General features: G+C 38.6%; 1 protein-coding gene across 1 annotated transcript in view; it reads left to right on the top strand.

Moving 5' to 3' along the window:
* FER (fer (fps/fes related) tyrosine kinase) overlaps window positions 1-12,916 on the top strand; it is an 82,141-nt gene extending 69,225 nt beyond the window's left edge. Inside the window, exons 16-18 of the mRNA XM_010007215.1 lie at window positions 4,592-4,746; window positions 6,443-6,565; window positions 12,370-12,916. Coding sequence (XP_010005517.1) covers window positions 4,592-4,746; window positions 6,443-6,565; window positions 12,370-12,512 — 421 coding nt within the window. The 3' untranslated portion in view covers window positions 12,513-12,916. The remainder of the gene's footprint in view (window positions 1-4,591; window positions 4,747-6,442; window positions 6,566-12,369) is intronic.
* Window positions 12,917-18,185: the final 5,269 nt, after the last annotated feature.

Here is an 18,185-nt window from a genome sequence, read left to right on the forward strand (position 1 = left end):
TTCAGCAGAATTTTTATACTGTGTCTTTGATCATCTGTACCAGAATGAAAGGTGGACTGCATGATTTCATTTTTGCAGTGAGTAAAGAGGTATTAGCGGTAGCTGATAAACAATGCATTAAATTATAGGATAAGACAGAAGCAGAAGGAGATGGACTGGGGAGTAGAGGAAGAATGCAATCAACTAAATGCCATTCACCTCAGAAATGAGTTATTGGGTTCTTTGAGCATAGACTGTAGACCAGAGAGTAAGCATGTGTCAGTGTTTGTTTAGTAAACCAGAACATGCTTTTTTGTACACTATTTTATTGTCTTTGTGGTGTAGAGCTTTTCATGTTTCATTTCCTATAGCAGAAAATTCTAATTAGTGTTTCCAGAAAAATAAATATTTGTTGCACTATGATATGTGTTAGTTCAGTAGTATAGTTACTATATATGTAGTTATATATAGTATATAGTTACTATAGTGTTAGTTCAGTATTTTATTTGTTTCCTGGTACTGATTCTTGACATTCAAAGGAGTGTACTCCAGTTGTCTCAAAGAGTGAACAACTTTGATTTTAATAAAGACAAATTTTAAGCTGTATGTCAATGGTAATGAAAAGTAAATTCATAAATTAAGAGGAGTGTCTCCAGCAGATTGAGGGAGGTTCTCCTCCCCCTCTACTTGGCCCTTGTAACACCACATCAGGAGTATTGTGTCCAGTTCTCGGCTTCCCAGTTCAAGAAAGACAGGGATCTACTTGAGTGTCCAACAGATGCTACGAGGACGATTAAGGGACTGGAACACCTGCCTTATGAGGAAGGGCTGAGAGACCTGGGGCTTTTCAGTCTAGAGAGAAGAAGACTGAGAGGGGATCTAATTAAAGTCTATAAATACATGAGGGCTGTGCATCAAGAAGGCATGGACAGCCTCTTTTCACTTGTGCTCTGTGATAGGTTGAGGGGCAATGGACTGAAACTCGAGCACAGGAAGTTCCACCTCAAGAAGAATTTCTTTACTGTGAGGGTTATAAAGCACTGGAACAGGCTCCCCAGGGAGGTTGTGGAGCCTCCTTCTCTGGAGACTTTTAAGACCTGTCTGGATTCATTTCTGAGTGATCTGCCCTAGTATTTTTGGTTCTGCTCTGACGGGGGGGTTGGACTAGATGATCTTTGGAGGTCCCTTCCAACCCCTTATGTGTCTGTGATTCTGTAGACATCATGAAGAAATTTCAAGTAAGAGAACAGGGAAGAAAGAACTTGGAAAATACATCTACAGTGGATCTAACTGCAGGATCTGTAGAAGCTTGTAATGAAGCCCTGAGAATGAAATTATACTAATACTGTTTTGGCCCATAGAAGAGCAAGTTATTAAAAGTGCAAAGTAACATAACTTTCAGGGGACTTAGAAGGTTTTTCAGTATCACTGAATCTGCTAAATACTCCTGGTTTCTATGTACTCCAAGAAACGACTCCTCACAAGAACTGTGAAAAGAACACAAAAGTCTTTTAGAAAGACTATGACTAAAGTGAAGATAAAAGGGAAAGAAAAGGTCACATCTAAGTATTTTCTAAATAAATGAAAAAGCCCACCTTACGTATTAGAAAGGAAAAAAATTTCTTAAGTCTTAAGTAAACACATTAAGTGCTCAAAAGGCTTTATTAACACAAATGACATTAAAGTAGTACATAATAAAGTAGCTTCAGAAGTGTGAGAGTTTTAGCTAAAAGCAGAAAAAGGTATTAATCCTGTGAGGGTCATTACCAGCACTAATTCCTTTACTTGGCTATTTGTAGCTTTATTCATAAGTTTTGTCATAATGCATCCTTTGCTATCTTGTTAGTAGCTTGGCAGTCGCTATTTAATAACATTTTACTGATGTTCTGTGTAAGGTAGCAATAAAAATGGTTCTCTATTCAATACAAAAAGAAAAAAGCAATTTGCCTGGAAAGACTGATGGTGGATGTGAGAGTTGTGTCCACCTGCACACCTTACGGGCCATTACCACTGGCCCATGATTCCTCACTTGCCACTTGTGTGCAGCATGACAGCTTGAGTGGTATCATTCTGTGACCCACTGCCAGCTAATAGCTTGGAAACCACTGTTCCATGGCTTTGTGTGGCTTTGGTCTTTCAGAAGATCTAGTGTTAATCTTACATACATCCTGAACATAGTATCACAATCTTTACCAACTTTTTCAAACACCTGTTTGATTATCATGAAATTAATTTTGTGAATTTCCAGTAATTATGACAAATCCTTCTTCTAGATGACTCTGAAAGAAAAAGAAAATTGTCACTTACAAAACAGGCAAAAATACGTGAACTGAGTGTAATTTTTGTATACAAGTGTGATACTATTTATGATGTATTTTTCCTAATAATCAGACTTGTCTATGAGGAATAAAGCTAAGGTATTTCAGTATACAGCTGTTTCTTAATCTGACTCAGAACATGTTTAAATGCTAGGTCAGACTCAGGCAGGAGCATGTCAGATAGGAAGATGTTCATGATTCTATGCTCTATCAGAGAGGAGCAGACTGGACGGGTGACCCAGACTGACCGGGTGACCCAGATTGACCAAATGGAGTATTCAATCTTGTACATGTCCTACTTGATATAAAGGGATCATGAGTGTCACCCTCTCTTCATCAGTGGCTGCCATCCTGTGAGGACTCTGTCAGTTCTTCTGCCTTTGGTCCTGTCTATGTGTTCCTGAAGTTGTGCATTCCTGAATCCATTTTCCATCTTCTGCTGAGTCCAGGAGACCAGTCTGGGACTTTTCGCAGGCCTTCCCTGCAGCCTCAGTGGTGCCCTGAGCATTATCTGGGGATGGCGCTGGGGTTGGGGGAGAGGTTCAGCCCTGCAGCCTCAGTGATGCCCTGAGCATTATCTGGGGATGGCGCTGGGGTTGGGGGAGAGGTTCAGCCCTGCAGCCTCAGTGATGCCCTGAGCATTATCTGGGGATGGCGCTGGGGTCGGGGGAGAGGTTCAGGGTCACAGATGTTGATTTTGTAAATATTTGTTGCTCCAGGTGAGGCTCAAACTCACAACTTTGGCACTGTAAGTACTGAGTGTATGCAGAGTTCTAGGTTAATTTCTTCCAAGGGTAATCAGTCTAGTTTGTATGCACCAAAATAATTCAAAATAATGCAATGAATATGAATTAATTGCTCAGAAGGTTAATTTCAAAACTATGCTGCTGTTCCAATGCAAAACATTAAAGCTAATGCAGTTCTGGAATATTAATAGAATCATAGACTCATAGACTAGTTAAGGTTGGAAGGGACCTTAAAGATATCAGGCTCCAACCTCCCTGCTATGAGCAGGGACACCTCACACTAGGCCAAGCTGCACAAAGCCTCATCCTACCTGGCCTTAAACAGCTCTAGGAAGGGGGCATCCATAGCTTCCCTAGGCAACCTATTCCAGTGCCTTACTACCCTCATAGTGAATAATTTCTTCCTGATATCTAACCAAATCTCTCCTCTTTCAGTTTAAAAGCATTTCCCCTTGTCCTATCACTACCCACTCTGGTGAAAAGTTTCTCCCTATCTTTCACAGAGTACATTCACATTTACATATGACAAGCTGTTTGTGAGCTATTTAAGCTGAAAGCAAACAAAATAAATTTATTTTTAAAAAGCTTTGCCCATTATGTTCCTAATGTCACAGATCTAATTCTGTTGCTTAACATTTTTCTCCCTTCAGACTTTTTCTGTATTTTATTACATTAAGATGAGAATGCTAATATATATTTTATTATGTAGTATTTTAATACCTTGTGAAAATTATCGAATGTAATATTTGGTAAGTATGTTAATAATATATGATTAGCATGCATTATTATTTCAAACGTATACTATAGAGAAGCCACAAAAAGTCTTTTATCAGGTATTAATATAGGCTGCCTGCTAACCTAAAAAAATGTTTGAGATGGAGGGAGGGAGAGGCTGGTGTTTTTATGAGCTTCTCATCCATCATTGAGGCAGAATTCCTTTTCCTGTAATACTGGGTGTCTTTTCATTTTTGATGGAAACTAATGCTAAGATAAGAAGGACAGCAAGAAAGAGACAGTTCTCATTTCTCTCTGTCTTTCATAATGGGAACATGTTTTGTGCTGCTTCTAATTCTGTACTCCATAAAATCTGATTCATTAATCTGTGGGCTTGTTTCTGTAACTTCAGAGGGCAGGTTGACTTCAGCTGGCTGCCAGAGATCCACCCAGCCACTCTTTCACCCCTCTTCCTCAACAGGACAGGGGAGAAGTTAAGACAGAAAAGCTCATGGGTCAAGATAAAGACAGGGACATCACTTTCCAGTTACCATCACAGCACGTCAGACTCCGCTTGAGGAAAAAATTAGTGTAGTTTATTGCCAATTAAGAGTTGGATGGTGAGAAACAGATGTGAAAACTGAAAGACCTTTCCCCCATCCTCTGAGGCTATTCCTAACACCTCCACCTCTTCCTCCCCAAGGGATGCAGGGTGTTGGGAAGTGTTTTCTGGGAGGTGCTGCCATCTTGGCTGAGTGGCTCAGCCATTTTAAATGGCTTCAAGTACTTTCAAATGTGTAAAAATATGGGGGCTTATTTCTTGTTCTAACTTAGAGACCTGGCTGCAAGGAACTGCTTGGTAGGTGAAAGCAACATTTTGAAAATAAGCGATTTTGGAATGTCCCGGCAAGAGGATGATGGCGTGTACTCATCATCAGGCCTAAAGCAGATTCCTATCAAATGGACCGCTCCAGAAGCTCTTAACTATGGTAAGGATATACCTGCATCTTCTTGGGGGTGAAAAAAAAAAATATTTAAAAAAACCACACCATAATAATATTTTTTAAAACATTTATATATATATATATCAAAATTAGAATAAAGAAAACCAAGAACTACAGCATGGGCAATATTTGAGTGAGTGTGTGTGTATATATATATATATTCCTTAGTGCCCAGTTCAAAACAATAATGTTTAAAATAATTTTTATATTTCTGTCACACTGAAGTTATATATAGAATATTGGTTTACCTTCAAAAAGAATAAGGCAGCAACATCAAAATTATGCAGGAATAAAATAACACTTTGCTATGTCGCTGAGTCATTCTAGTAGACTACCAGTCGTCTAAATTGTAATTGCTAGCAAAATTAATAGCAAGTTCTGCATCTTTATGGCAGTGATTCTTCTAGCACTTACTTGAAATTGATAGAAAATGTTAATGTACTAGAACACTCTGTTACATAAATCATTAAGCTGGAGAAAAGTACAGTCACTGAACTGCAGCTTTCCTTTACCTATATTTTAATGTATTTCTAGGTTGTTACCTTAGGGAACAAAAATCTGTTATTTCTGATTGAGTGAAGCACTCTGTACTGTGTTGTTAATAGTTCCAGAAGAGGAACAGAAGCTGCTGCATTTGGCTTTTTAGCTTATATGAAACTAGAAAAATAACTTCTGAGTAAAGTGTGCTGCAAAGAAGCAGTGTATTAAACAAAGGATGCCATGCTTTTGATGTAGTTCTCTCAACCAGTTCTTTAGTTGAGTACTTCTTCTTTTGAAGTGTCTATAAGTAATTCCACCATCACTTAAAGCTTTTTATTTTTTTTAATCATGCATTGGAAATCATAAGTTTGTGACATCTGATGGCAGCAAAATGCTCTCTCTTATTAGCACCTTTGCAAGAGTTAATGCCAACATGGGTTGGAGTCACATCCTGCTTCAAGATCTTACCTTCTACCATAATATTAATCTTTCATTACACAAAAAGGTTTGGAATGCAATTGTTTATCAATTAACTGTTTTGCTGTCTCTGAAGGATAGTTGAAGATAATAGAATCAGCAGGCCAGATTTTTTTTCTTTAACCAATTGGGTGCATCAGTTCTTCAGGGTCCAAATTAAATAAGTTGAAGCAACTGTACTTTCATTTTCAGAGAACACTTTCTCAAAGCATGAAAACCAGGCTCTCTGCACAGTTACAAATTATGTTGATGGTAGCTCCTCTCACAATACTCACTGGTATCCTATAATACTTGACTGGGACAGATAGGTTTTTTTTAATCATCATCTTTTGAGTTGAAAGTGATTCTGAACATGGGGCAGGGGGGAGATGGACTTGACCTTTTAATGTCCTTTAATATTAAGAGAAAAAATGTATTTTTGTACATTAATAATGAAATAAATTCTTAACTTGCATGCAGGATAACTGACATCATAAGGTCTGAAAAATTGTAGAACTTCAATTTAGCTTATATTATTCCTAGATATTGACCTCAAGATAATTTGTTTATCATTTGAAATAGAGGAGACTATGATATCTGAAGAATGTATTATTAGTAGCTATAGTTTTTTGTTTTGCTTAAAGCTTTCCAGTGTAACACTCCAGCTTTACAGAAGATTTGGGGCCATAGTTATCTGAAACATTGTTCTGTACATTAAGCTCCTGTTTTTTTCTCCTTTTCTTAGGGAGATACACATCTGAGAGTGATGTATGGAGCTTTGGAATCCTTTTGTGGGAGACCTTCAGTTTAGGAGTATGTCCATACCCTGGAATGACCAACCAACAAGCACGAGAACAAGTTGAGAAAGGTAGGTAGTTGTTCAAAGGGATTGAAACAAATGGTGTATAGATACCTAATAATATAGTACATACTGTATGAAATTGGAAAAAAAAAATATAAAAATATAGAGGTTATCCAACAACTTTAGTAAAAATATTATGAGATATTTTAATTGCCGAATCTAGCTTTCTGAGAGGAGTTGCGTGATACGTGGGCTTCTTGATAAAAATATATACTGACCAATGACTTAAAGGAAGGAAGACTGACTTGTTGTTGCAGAACTAAAAGGTGAGATGGAGAGGCGGGATTTAGTGCTGTGCAATGCAGAGCCTTGGCCAGAATTAGTTATTTAAGATTATGCTAATGCAGGTATAAATATTCTAACCTACGAGAAGAAGAAAATCTGTATCATTTAATCTTGTCTATGAAAGCATTTCAGACAAAAATTTAGCAATTATGGTGGAGAATGGTGAGCTAGTTGAGTGTTGAAAGACACATTTCTCTTTTACAAAATCATGAAAACACATTTATTTAAAGAAGCAAATAACTGTTAGCAGGGTTTCAGGACTTTCATTTATTTTCATCATCTTTGGTGGCATTTCAGAACTGTTCCTTCTCTATGTAGTAGTACTGTGTAATTAAACATGTTCCAAGCTAGTAAAACTGCTAAATTATTTTTTAAAATCTGAACAACTATTTTGTTGACTTGTATAGATTGCCAATGTTTGGTACAAGCACTGTAGATGACCATCAAAGTTTCTTCTTAAAAGGCCAGATAAAAACAATCCGGTGTTTTCCATAGAAGAGGAATGTTTGTAAAATCAAATCTTACTACCTAAGTACTGAGATTCTGTTTTGATCCACTGAGAATAATAATCTCTTAAAATTTATAAAATTCAAAGATTAGAAGCAGATGTATGCTTTTTTAGCTATTTATACAGGGGGGGAGTGGGAATGGGAATAGTCCTTTCTCTTATTTTTAAAATGAAATTGTTTTTTCTTTTTTAGCCTATTTTCTTCGTTTTCAGTACACAGTAGCTCTTCTGTTAGGACAGGCAGCTCCAGATTTTCTTCCTGATCTTATCCATCTCGATTACTCAACCAGTAAGAATCTTCAAATAATATAGTCACTTGAATGCTTTCTTTAAACCAGGATAATTTTAATTCTAAATAACTATATAGAATCATTTCCCTTAAAGGTCAAAAAGCATTTGCTGCTTTCACTGTTTTGAAGAACTAGTTTCTAGGGCAAACTGAAGGAAAATATTTTTACCTAGTTTCATATTATCTTGTCTGTAAGTGTCCTAGAGCTCAGCCATTCTCCTTTGAAGTTACATGCATTAATCCAGCACATAGAGCAGATACATGCAATATAACAAAGGAAAAATGTTTGTCAAATGTATTTCTTGTATGAAGCCAGTGTCTTTTATACTCTCCTTTAGAAAGAGAGATGCAGAGACCTGTAAGTGTGGAGTGATAGAGCTGCATTTAGGTGTAGAGTCCTACGTGCCTACTCGCTTTGCGGTCCGCTGTCTGCTGTTTGCTCAGAGAGCTACATGTGGCAAACAGGTCATGGCATCACAGTGTCACAGAATGGCTGAGGTCTGCTCGGTATGACCTGGTTCAAGCCTTCTGGTCAAGCAGGGCCATCTAAAGCTGAGTCCTCAGGACCATGTCCATATAGTTGTTGCATATCTCCACCACCTCTCTGGGCAAGCTGTGCCCAGTCCTCAGTCATTCCCACAGTGAAAAGGTGTGTCTGGATGTTCAGGAGGAACTTCCTGCACCTGTTGCCTCTGGTCCTATCACTGGGCACCACTGAAAAGAGCCTGGCTCCCTTCTCTTTGCACCCTGCCTCCATGTGTTTACATTGTTTGATGAGATCCCCTTGAGGATTCTCCAGGCTGAACAGTCCCAGCTCTCAGCCTTTCCATATGTGAGAGATATTCCAGTCCCTTCATCATCTTGGTGGCCCTTACTGGTCTCTCTCCAGTGTATCCATCTCTCTCTTGCACTGGGAAGCCCAACATTGGACCCAGCACTCCCAGTGTGGCCTCATCTGTGCTGACCAGAGGGGCAGGACCATCTGCCTCGACCTGCTGGCAACACTTCTTTAAATGTTGCCCAGGCTGCAAGGACATGTGCATGTTCAATCTTTGGTCCACCAGGACCCTCATGTCCCTTTTGTTCCCAGCTGCTCTCCAGCTGGGCAGCCCCCAGCATGTACTGGTGCCTGGGGTTGTTCCCAGGTGCACTCTGCACCATCCAGATCATTAATGAAGGTGTTCAACAAGACTCAACCCAATATTGACTCCTAGGGTACAAAGATAGTTACTATCCTCCAAAGACACTTTTTGCAACTTTATCACCTCCCTCTGGGACTTGCCATTCAGCCAGTTTTCAATCCACCTCACTGTCTACTCATCCAGCCTATATTTCAACAACTTCTTAATGAGGGTCTTACAGGAGGCAGTGTTGAAAGCCTTCCTGAAGTTTCCTCATCTATCAAGCCTGTCATTACATCACAGAAGGTGATCAAATTGGTCAAGCATGACTTGCCATTAGTCATCCCAGGCTGACTACTCCTGATTACTTTCTTGTTCTTCGTGTGCCTGGAAATGGTTTCCAGGAGTAGCTGCTCCATCACCTCCTAGGGGATTGAGGTGAGGCTGACCAACCTACAGTTCCATTGGTCCTCCTTCTTGAAGACAGGAGTGACATTTGCATTACTCCACTCATTCAGGCACTTCTCACAGTCACAGTGATGGATGAAAGATTCTTGAGAAGGTCTTTCAGTGACATCAGCCATCTCCTTCAGCACTTGCGGGTGCATCCTATCAGGGCCCATGGACTTATGTATGTTCATTTTGCCTTAGCATTCCCTAACAGGATCCTTTTGCACCAAGTGTATGTCTGCCTTGCTCCAGGCTTTCTCCGTGGTCTCTGTTGTGGCCTGGGATTCTTTACTAATTAAGACTGAGGCAGAGAAGGCCTTCAATAACTCAGCCATTTCCATGTCCTGTGTCACCAGGTGCTTTACCTCATTCAGCAGTGGAAACACATGTTTTTCAGCTTTCCTTTCATCATTGTTGTTCCTAAATAAGCTCTTCTTGTTGTCACTGACATCCCTGGCCAGATTCAGTCCCATTTGGGCATTAGCTTTCCTAACTTCATCCCTTTGTCAAATGTATTTCTTGTATGAAGCCAGTGTCTTTTATACTCTCCTTTAGAAAGAGAGATGCAGAGACCTGTAAGTGTGGAGTGATAGAGCTGCATTTAGGTGTAGAGTCCTACGTGCCTACTCGCTTTGCGGTCCGCTGTCTGCTGTTTGCTCAGAGAGCTACATGTGGCAAACAGGTCATGGCATCACAGTGTCACAGAATGGCTGAGGTCTGCTCGGTATGACCTGGTTCAAGCCTTCTGGTCAAGCAGGGCCATCTAAAGCTGAGTCCTCAGGACCATGTCCATATAGTTGTTGCATATCTCCACCACCTCTCTGGGCAAGCTGTGCCCAGTCCTCAGTCATTCCCACAGTGAAAAGGTGTGTCTGGATGTTCAGGAGGAACTTCCTGCACCTGTTGCCTCTGGTCCTATCACTGGGCACCACTGAAAAGAGCCTGGCTCCCTTCTCTTTGCACCCTGCCTCCATGTGTTTACATTGTTTGATGAGATCCCCTTGAGGATTCTCCAGGCTGAACAGTCCCAGCTCTCAGCCTTTCCATATGTGAGAGATATTCCAGTCCCTTCATCATCTTGGTGGCCCTTACTGGTCTCTCTCCAGTGTATCCATCTCTCTCTTGCACTGGGAAGCCCAACATTGGACCCAGCACTCCCAGTGTGGCCTCATCTGTGCTGACCAGAGGGGCAGGACCATCTGCCTCGACCTGCTGGCAACACTTCTTTAAATGTTGCCCAGGCTGCAAGGACATGTGCATGTTCAATCTTTGGTCCACCAGGACCCTCATGTCCCTTTTGTTCCCAGCTGCTCTCCAGCTGGGCAGCCCCCAGCATGTACTGGTGCCTGGGGTTGTTCCCAGGTGCACTCTGCACCATCCAGATCATTAATGAAGGTGTTCAACAAGACTCAACCCAATATTGACTCCTAGGGTACAAAGATAGTTACTATCCTCCAAAGACACTTTTTGCAACTTTATCACCTCCCTCTGGGACTTGCCATTCAGCCAGTTTTCAATCCACCTCACTGTCTACTCATCCAGCCTATATTTCAACAACTTCTTAATGAGGGTCTTACAGGAGGCAGTGTTGAAAGCCTTCCTGAAGTTTCCTCATCTATCAAGCCTGTCATTACATCACAGAAGGTGATCAAATTGGTCAAGCATGACTTGCCATTAGTCATCCCAGGCTGACTACTCCTGATTACTTTCTTGTTCTTCGTGTGCCTGGAAATGGTTTCCAGGAGTAGCTGCTCCATCACCTCCTAGGGGATTGAGGTGAGGCTGACCAACCTACAGTTCCATTGGTCCTCCTTCTTGAAGACAGGAGTGACATTTGCATTACTCCACTCATTCAGGCACTTCTCACAGTCACAGTGATGGATGAAAGATTCTTGAGAAGGTCTTTCAGTGACATCAGCCATCTCCTTCAGCACTTGCGGGTGCATCCTATCAGGGCCCATGGACTTATGTATGTTCATTTTGCCTTAGCATTCCCTAACAGGATCCTTTTGCACCAAGTGTATGTCTGCCTTGCTCCAGGCTTTCTCCGTGGTCTCTGTTGTGGCCTGGGATTCTTTACTAATTAAGACTGAGGCAGAGAAGGCCTTCAATAACTCAGCCATTTCCATGTCCTGTGTCACCAGGTGCTTTACCTCATTCAGCAGTGGAAACACATGTTTTTCAGCTTTCCTTTCATCATTGTTGTTCCTAAATAAGCTCTTCTTGTTGTCACTGACATCCCTGGCCAGATTCAGTCCCATTTGGGCATTAGCTTTCCTAACTTCATCCCTGGATGCTTGGGCAATGTTCTGTGTTCCTCCCAGATTAGCTGTTTTTGTGTTTGAATTTGTCCAGAAGCCCCATGTTCATCCATGTAGTCCTCCTGGCATTTTTGCTCTACTTCTTACTCACTGGGAGGTTTTCTTCATTGCTGTGAATACATCTCTTTGGTTCAGGGTGTGGATGCTGGAGGGGCCTCTGATCTGTGGCTTCTGAATGATTAGTTGCTAATTAACTTAAATAATAGATCATTCTCCTACTCATCACCAAGGCAGAGACCTCCTTCAGTTGATGGCAGCAGAGGGGCTTGGAACACTACTACCTATCTAAGCAAACCAGAGGAGATAAAAGAGTTAAGATGATGGGAATATACAAAAGTAAGTTAAAAAAAAAAAAAAGGAGGGAGAAAAAATATATGGATAAATTACAAGTGGGAAAGGAACTTCTTAAAGAGACTGAAAGGGAAGAGGCGTAAGAATAAAGGTTCATACATTTTGAAAAAGTTCAAATAAATTTACTCCCATCTTAATGTTTAGTATTTATTTCCAATGTGGAGGGGAAAAAATAGGATCACATTTAAAACATAGAGGGCAGCTGCTTTCTCAGATACAGGAAACAAATTATGCAGGTTGCTGCCCATATGTATGGGAAGTGTACTGACAATTTACCATGCCAGACTTAAATGTCATTGGTGCCTGAGCTTTGATTAGTTCACTAACCTATCTTGTCTAGGTTATATATTGAAGACTTCCCTTGGGTTACCCTGGAGATCTTTTTTAATGCAATGATCTTGAACTGTTCTTGTTTCTTTTTAGATTTGTCAATATGCATCTGTTTTCAGTGCTAACATTTTCCTCCTTGTTTTTTTGTGTACCAGGCTACCGAATGTCAGCTCCACAAAAATGTCCAGAAGAAATATATAAAATAATGCAGAGGTGCTGGGACTACAAACCAGAAAACCGGCCAAAATTCAGTGAGATTCAGAAAGAGCTGTCTTCAATCAAAAAGAAAGTGACATAGTGATAAAGAAATGCCAGGCTCAGTGTGTGGGACTTTGTTTTCCAGTGAAGTAGTTTTTTCCTTCAAACACTATGCGTTTATACAACATTATTTGCAATATTCTTCTAGGATTGCTTTGAAATTTACTGATTTTTATATACATGTGTACCATCCTGAATGATGTCTATACCTGCATTAAAGACATATATTGCAAAGTGCTATATATCCAGTCACAGTAATATTGTCATTTAGGTTACATGTGAATAGAAAAGCACATACTCTAGATTTGAGGGACTGTGGCTTTTTTCTGTTTTGCAGAAACTAACTGCTAGAGACAATTTTCACGGGTTTTCTGCTTTAAGCTGTGTTCTCAGTCTGCTGTCACTGTCGTGTATGTCAACACCACAGCACTCTAATGTGGTGACTGTCATACACTTTGGCCTTAAAACTGAAGATAGTTTTGACAAGTATTTCAACCAGAAAATGTTATATTTTAAAAATTCTTTCTGCAACTGATACTTTAAAGTAATACTTTGTTTTAAGGGTGAAGGTCAGTTAGATTCTGGAAGCAAATGTACTTACTGAACACTGAAATCCAGAATTTTCTTTTGTATAAATCTGACTTATTTGTGCATTTCTTACCATACTGTAGTAAATACTTCTGACTTTTGATATGATGTGCTTAAGCCACACCTTTTCTTCCTAGAAGTCCATCACAACTCAGTAATATGTGTCCTTAAAAATTACCTATATTTATTTAAGAAATGAAAAGCCCAGTGTCAAGTCGTGACTACACAATAAGAAATACTGCAAATCATCTGCTCTCCAAAGAATATGTAAAAGTAGTAGGCTAACAGAAAGAGCTTTACTAATGACAGCAGCAGATCACAAATTTCATTGATCTTAGAAGAGTTAGAATATATGAATTGCTATATTTGCTTCTGATCCTGGGTTTTTTTCCTTACATTGGTAATAATTCTCAGGATGCAGCTGGGGCCTACAAAAGTTCATGCTAAGCAAAAATGCATTCCATGCATAGTGTCCAAAGGAAAATACTACTTCTGAATGGCTTTTTTAAAGAAACCACAATAAAGAAGTATATTTAAAGCCTCTGACAAGCTGAGCAAGGCAAAGTAGAAATACTAACCTTCTATCTTTTTAAAATACCTGCAATCAAATTTCAAAAGACTGGGGATAGGCAGATTTTAAATGCCACTAAGAATAAAACCTTTGTGTGTGTGTATATATATATATATATATTATAAAAAAAAAAAATCCACCTGAAAGAATAAAAACTTGCTAGATAGGGGAGAGAGGAAAGACGTGAGTGTGTTACCCTGGCTCTGGGTCCATTTTGCAGCTGAATTATTTTCTAGGACCCTACATGGAAACAGGAACGACTTAAACCATCCTGGTCTGAGTGCCAGAGTTAAAGTGCTTTGAATTTTTCTAAGAATTAACTAAGATTTTTCAGATCAGGAGATGTCAGTTGCTGCAATGCAAGTAAGAAACAGGGACTGTAAGTAACACAGCATCTAAAATGTTAACAGGCCCTGTATTTTATTGTTACAGTGGGATTGAGATGTATTGAAGTCAGTGGCAACACTGCATTTTTTCTTTCTTTTAAAGTGTCTTTTCTATTGTCCACAACAGGTTTGCTCTCTAAAGTGTTTTTAAGGTAGTACTGAGGGGTAATGTTTAAGGGCTATGTGTAACCAAAATGTGTGTAGTCTAGAAAAGTTTGTCTGTTACATTGCAATTAGGGTTCAAATAAAAAAATAAATTATTGTGCTGCAGCACATAACCTGCATTTGAAGTGGAACTGTGAGCACACAAGTATAGTATTTCTTGCGTTTCTTAAGTGAACTTCTTATCGGACCTCAGGAAGCATATACATACCCACAAAGGTATAGTGCTTGGAAAAATTGGTGGCATAAATTTCCACTTCCTTATGAGCATACTGGATATATTTGCTTAGTTCAGTACTTCCAAGTAGCCCAAAGTAACAATGAGAAACATTTTTTTAGTTCATATGTTTTTAAGTAGTACACAGAGTTTGTGCCTTAATTTGCTATTATGCTAATGCAAATGCAAGTATACTAAGATTTAAGCAATGTTCCACAATTGTTTGAAAAATCCAAGTTTTAACCAATGGCAGGTCCTTATGTATGTGTCACTAAAGTCTGCAAGTAAGGATACTGATGTCTCCTTTGTCAGCATTCATAGCTTCTCTGGAATATTAACATTCTTCTATGAAAGAGAAGAAATGTTTCTTTGCTATACAACATCTTGACAGCAAAGAAATACTGTTTTATTTTTATAAAATAAGGTACTGTTTTATTTGTCTTAAATTAACCAGTCACCATCCTGACTCTCACATAAGGATAAAAATTGTACTCATATTTTATACTGAAATAGTTAACATTTGTGTTTCATATCACACTTCTCTTAAAGACTTTTTCAAACATAGGATTTCTACAGCAGCAAGAAGATTTTTTAATTATTTTTCCTGAAGTAGGCATCAATTCAGTTTTAAAAATAATAAGTCTTTGGGAGAAGACCAAAAGGCATTTATAGGTATAGAATCAATCTAAACACAGGTACATTTAAACTGTTTTCTTATAATTAATTTGGCAGGTTTTGGAAGAGCTTGTTCATCATGTCTCACTTGTAGCAGTTACTTACTCTTACTTACTCTTACTGCAGTTATACAACTTAGGAAGTGGAATCTATACCTGTAGATAATTTTTTAAGATTCTGTAAATTTTTCAATCAGGGGTTCACAAACAAAAGTGATACACAACAAAATTTAAAAGAAGGATGTGGTATTGAATAACCAAAGCTACCATATCTGCTTTCTGTGGACTTTTGATGACTTAGTCTTACTTTATTCGTAGGTTAACCAGATACTGATCATTTGTCTCATGTACTATGTTTATCCTAGAGAACTTACAAAAAATTTAAGACTCCATCTCTTTTGCAAATGTAGTGTTTCAGGTAGGTTCTTACACCAGCACTGACTCAATCAGGGCAGCCTGACAGAATCTGATTTTTTAATGCTGTTAAACAGGAGAAACTGAATACTATTAAGGATAAGGTAGAAATACCTCAGCCTACTACATGAGATATGAACAGGTTGCCTGGTATTTTTATTTTTTTCCAAGGAATTGCATTCATCATCTTAAGAAGCATTGTTCTGAGGGCAAAAACGTCACCTGTTTCAAGCACACGTTAACTTCAGAGTTCAGTCATCAACGAAATAATGAGGATTCATAAAATGTCAGTTGTATGGCAAGTAAAATAGTGAAAAGTGTCTTGTCTGAATACAAACCTTGCTTCTAGTGTGACATTGCAGAGTCAGCATCCCACCAAGATACTTTCTTTGAAATGTACATTTTCATTAATTTCTAGTGAATCAATTGAACCATTTTTTCATTTAGCAACTAAAGTTATATTTAATTTATTTTTAACAAAAAACTACCTTTTTGCAGAGTTGCCTAATATTTTAATTGGGAATTGTTAATGGAACATGCTTCACCAGAAGGCTATCAGTAAGACCTGCAGTTTGCAACGTAAGCCTGATTTTGTGAATGAGAAACAGAAAACTAGTTAAGGAATCACAGAATCACCAAGGCTGGAAAAGACCTTTAAGATCATTGAGTCCAGCCTATGGCCAACACCACCACATCAGTCAGACCATGGCACTAAGTGCCACATCCACCCTTGAACACATCCAGGGATGGTGCCTCCACCACTTCCCTGGGCAGTCCATTCCAATGTCTAATCACCCTCTCTGTGAGGAGATATATAATATTTAAGTATTTTTTCATCTATCTTTGGCCACCTGTTATGCTCACTCAAATCCTACAATTGCAACTATTTAATTATTTCTTTTGTGCCCATTGTAAAGATAACAAAAAAATAAACACTTCCTGGAGGTTACAGATTAACCAGCTCTCAGAACCACTTAAAAAGGTCTCTCCCTCACCACTGTTTCTTTCCTGAAACTGATAATGAACTTGTGATTTCCAGCTCTTACTTTTCAGCATTGCTTATTAGTGTATTATGAACATCCAACTTTGCTTTCAGACCAAGGAAGGGAAGAGGCTCTCTCATGGAAAAATTCAGCCAGTTTTGCCTGGGTAGCTCCCACATTTTCCTGAAACTTCACATTCACTTATCAGAGTTATTGTGTTCATTATAAAAAGCACTGCATAGAATAGGAGCTGGAAACTAAACATTATCTTTAAATGAGCAGCTAATCCCCTAAAATTTCACAGCTTTGACTCTAGGAGCCAACTTGGTTTTGGCTCTCTGTCAAATTAGCAAAAGCAATTTTTCTATTTCAGCCTACTACTAATCTATAAAACAGGAAGGTTCAGATATTTTGTGTTCTCTTCAAGGAAATGCTACCTCTACCAATAACCCTAAGTTACCCTTACCTGTTATGTCCCTCTGTCTCTTTCACATGAAATTCTGACTTGAATGTGTGACCAGGTGTAGAATTTGGTTGATTACTATGAGGTGTTTCATTTTCAGGACTTGGTATATTATTAACTCGTTTAGAACACCATTTTCTCAGACATCTAGACAAGACTTAAATTAGAATTTTCAGATGGTTTGGGTTTGTTTTTTGGTTTGTTTGTTTGTTTTGGTTTTTATTGGGTTTTTTTTTTGTGAGAAGAATTATTAATTAGAGTACTAGCTACATGCGTTGTTATTTTGTGGCTGTTTCAGATTGTAGATATGAGAGAGTAGTTAATTTATAGATCTCAGATTATGTATGCCTTCTCTAAATCAAAAACTGTTAGCCATACTTACACGTACTGGATAAATAAAGCCCTCAAATACAGTTGACTGACTTCATAAAGTGAAAGCACAGAAGAGCCATTAACGACATTCTTTCTTCTCTGTCCTCCTTGGGTGGAATACTTTGTAAATAAAGCTTGCAATAATTTGCTTTGTTTTTATAGCTAAATATGACTTGTAGATCAGTATGGTAGCCTCAGACTCATGTTGTTACTAGCAAAGATGTCTTGGGAAAAGTATTCCTAAATTGCTACTATTTGGAACTGTTATGTAGTTTTAGAACTACAACAATCTATAGTTAAGTACATAGCTTACGTTTTGTGAGTACAGTAAGTGAGACAGCACATGTTGCTCCATTGAAATCCTTCATCAATTTAAGCTATTTATGCTTTTTAATCAGATTGATCAGTGATTCCTTCTAGATTACACATGTTGAAAGCATGAGCCAGAAGTCCCCACCACTTAAAAAAGATCCACACTACTCTCTTTATATACAGTCAGCTCAGCCTTTCTCAACATACAAATTATTCCATAATTGTTAAGTGCAGTGGTAATACAAAATCCTTTGACTTCTGATGTATAAACTACTTCACTGTGATCTTTTGCTTTAATTACTAAAGAGTTTTTGCTCTTTTAAAAAGGACTGCACAGTTCTAGCTGAGCTCTGCTGTAGTAAGCTGGCCTATTTTATGTCCCAAACGTTTTGTAATTCTTGTTGGCTCTGTTTACCAGTTACAGTGCCCATTCACTTAATTCACTTAATTGTTGTACACTTCTTCTTTCCACATATTTTTAATTTTAATCATTTTAATCCAATTTACTTTTAGAAATTTGACTTTGCAAACCATACAATATTTACTTACACTGGTAATTATACCTCTGCCA

This window comes from Chaetura pelagica, unplaced genomic scaffold (assembly GCF_000747805.2).
Source record: "Chaetura pelagica isolate M959 unplaced genomic scaffold, ChaPel_1.0 scaffold40, whole genome shotgun sequence".
Lineage (NCBI taxonomy): Eukaryota > Metazoa > Chordata > Aves > Apodiformes > Apodidae > Chaetura > Chaetura pelagica.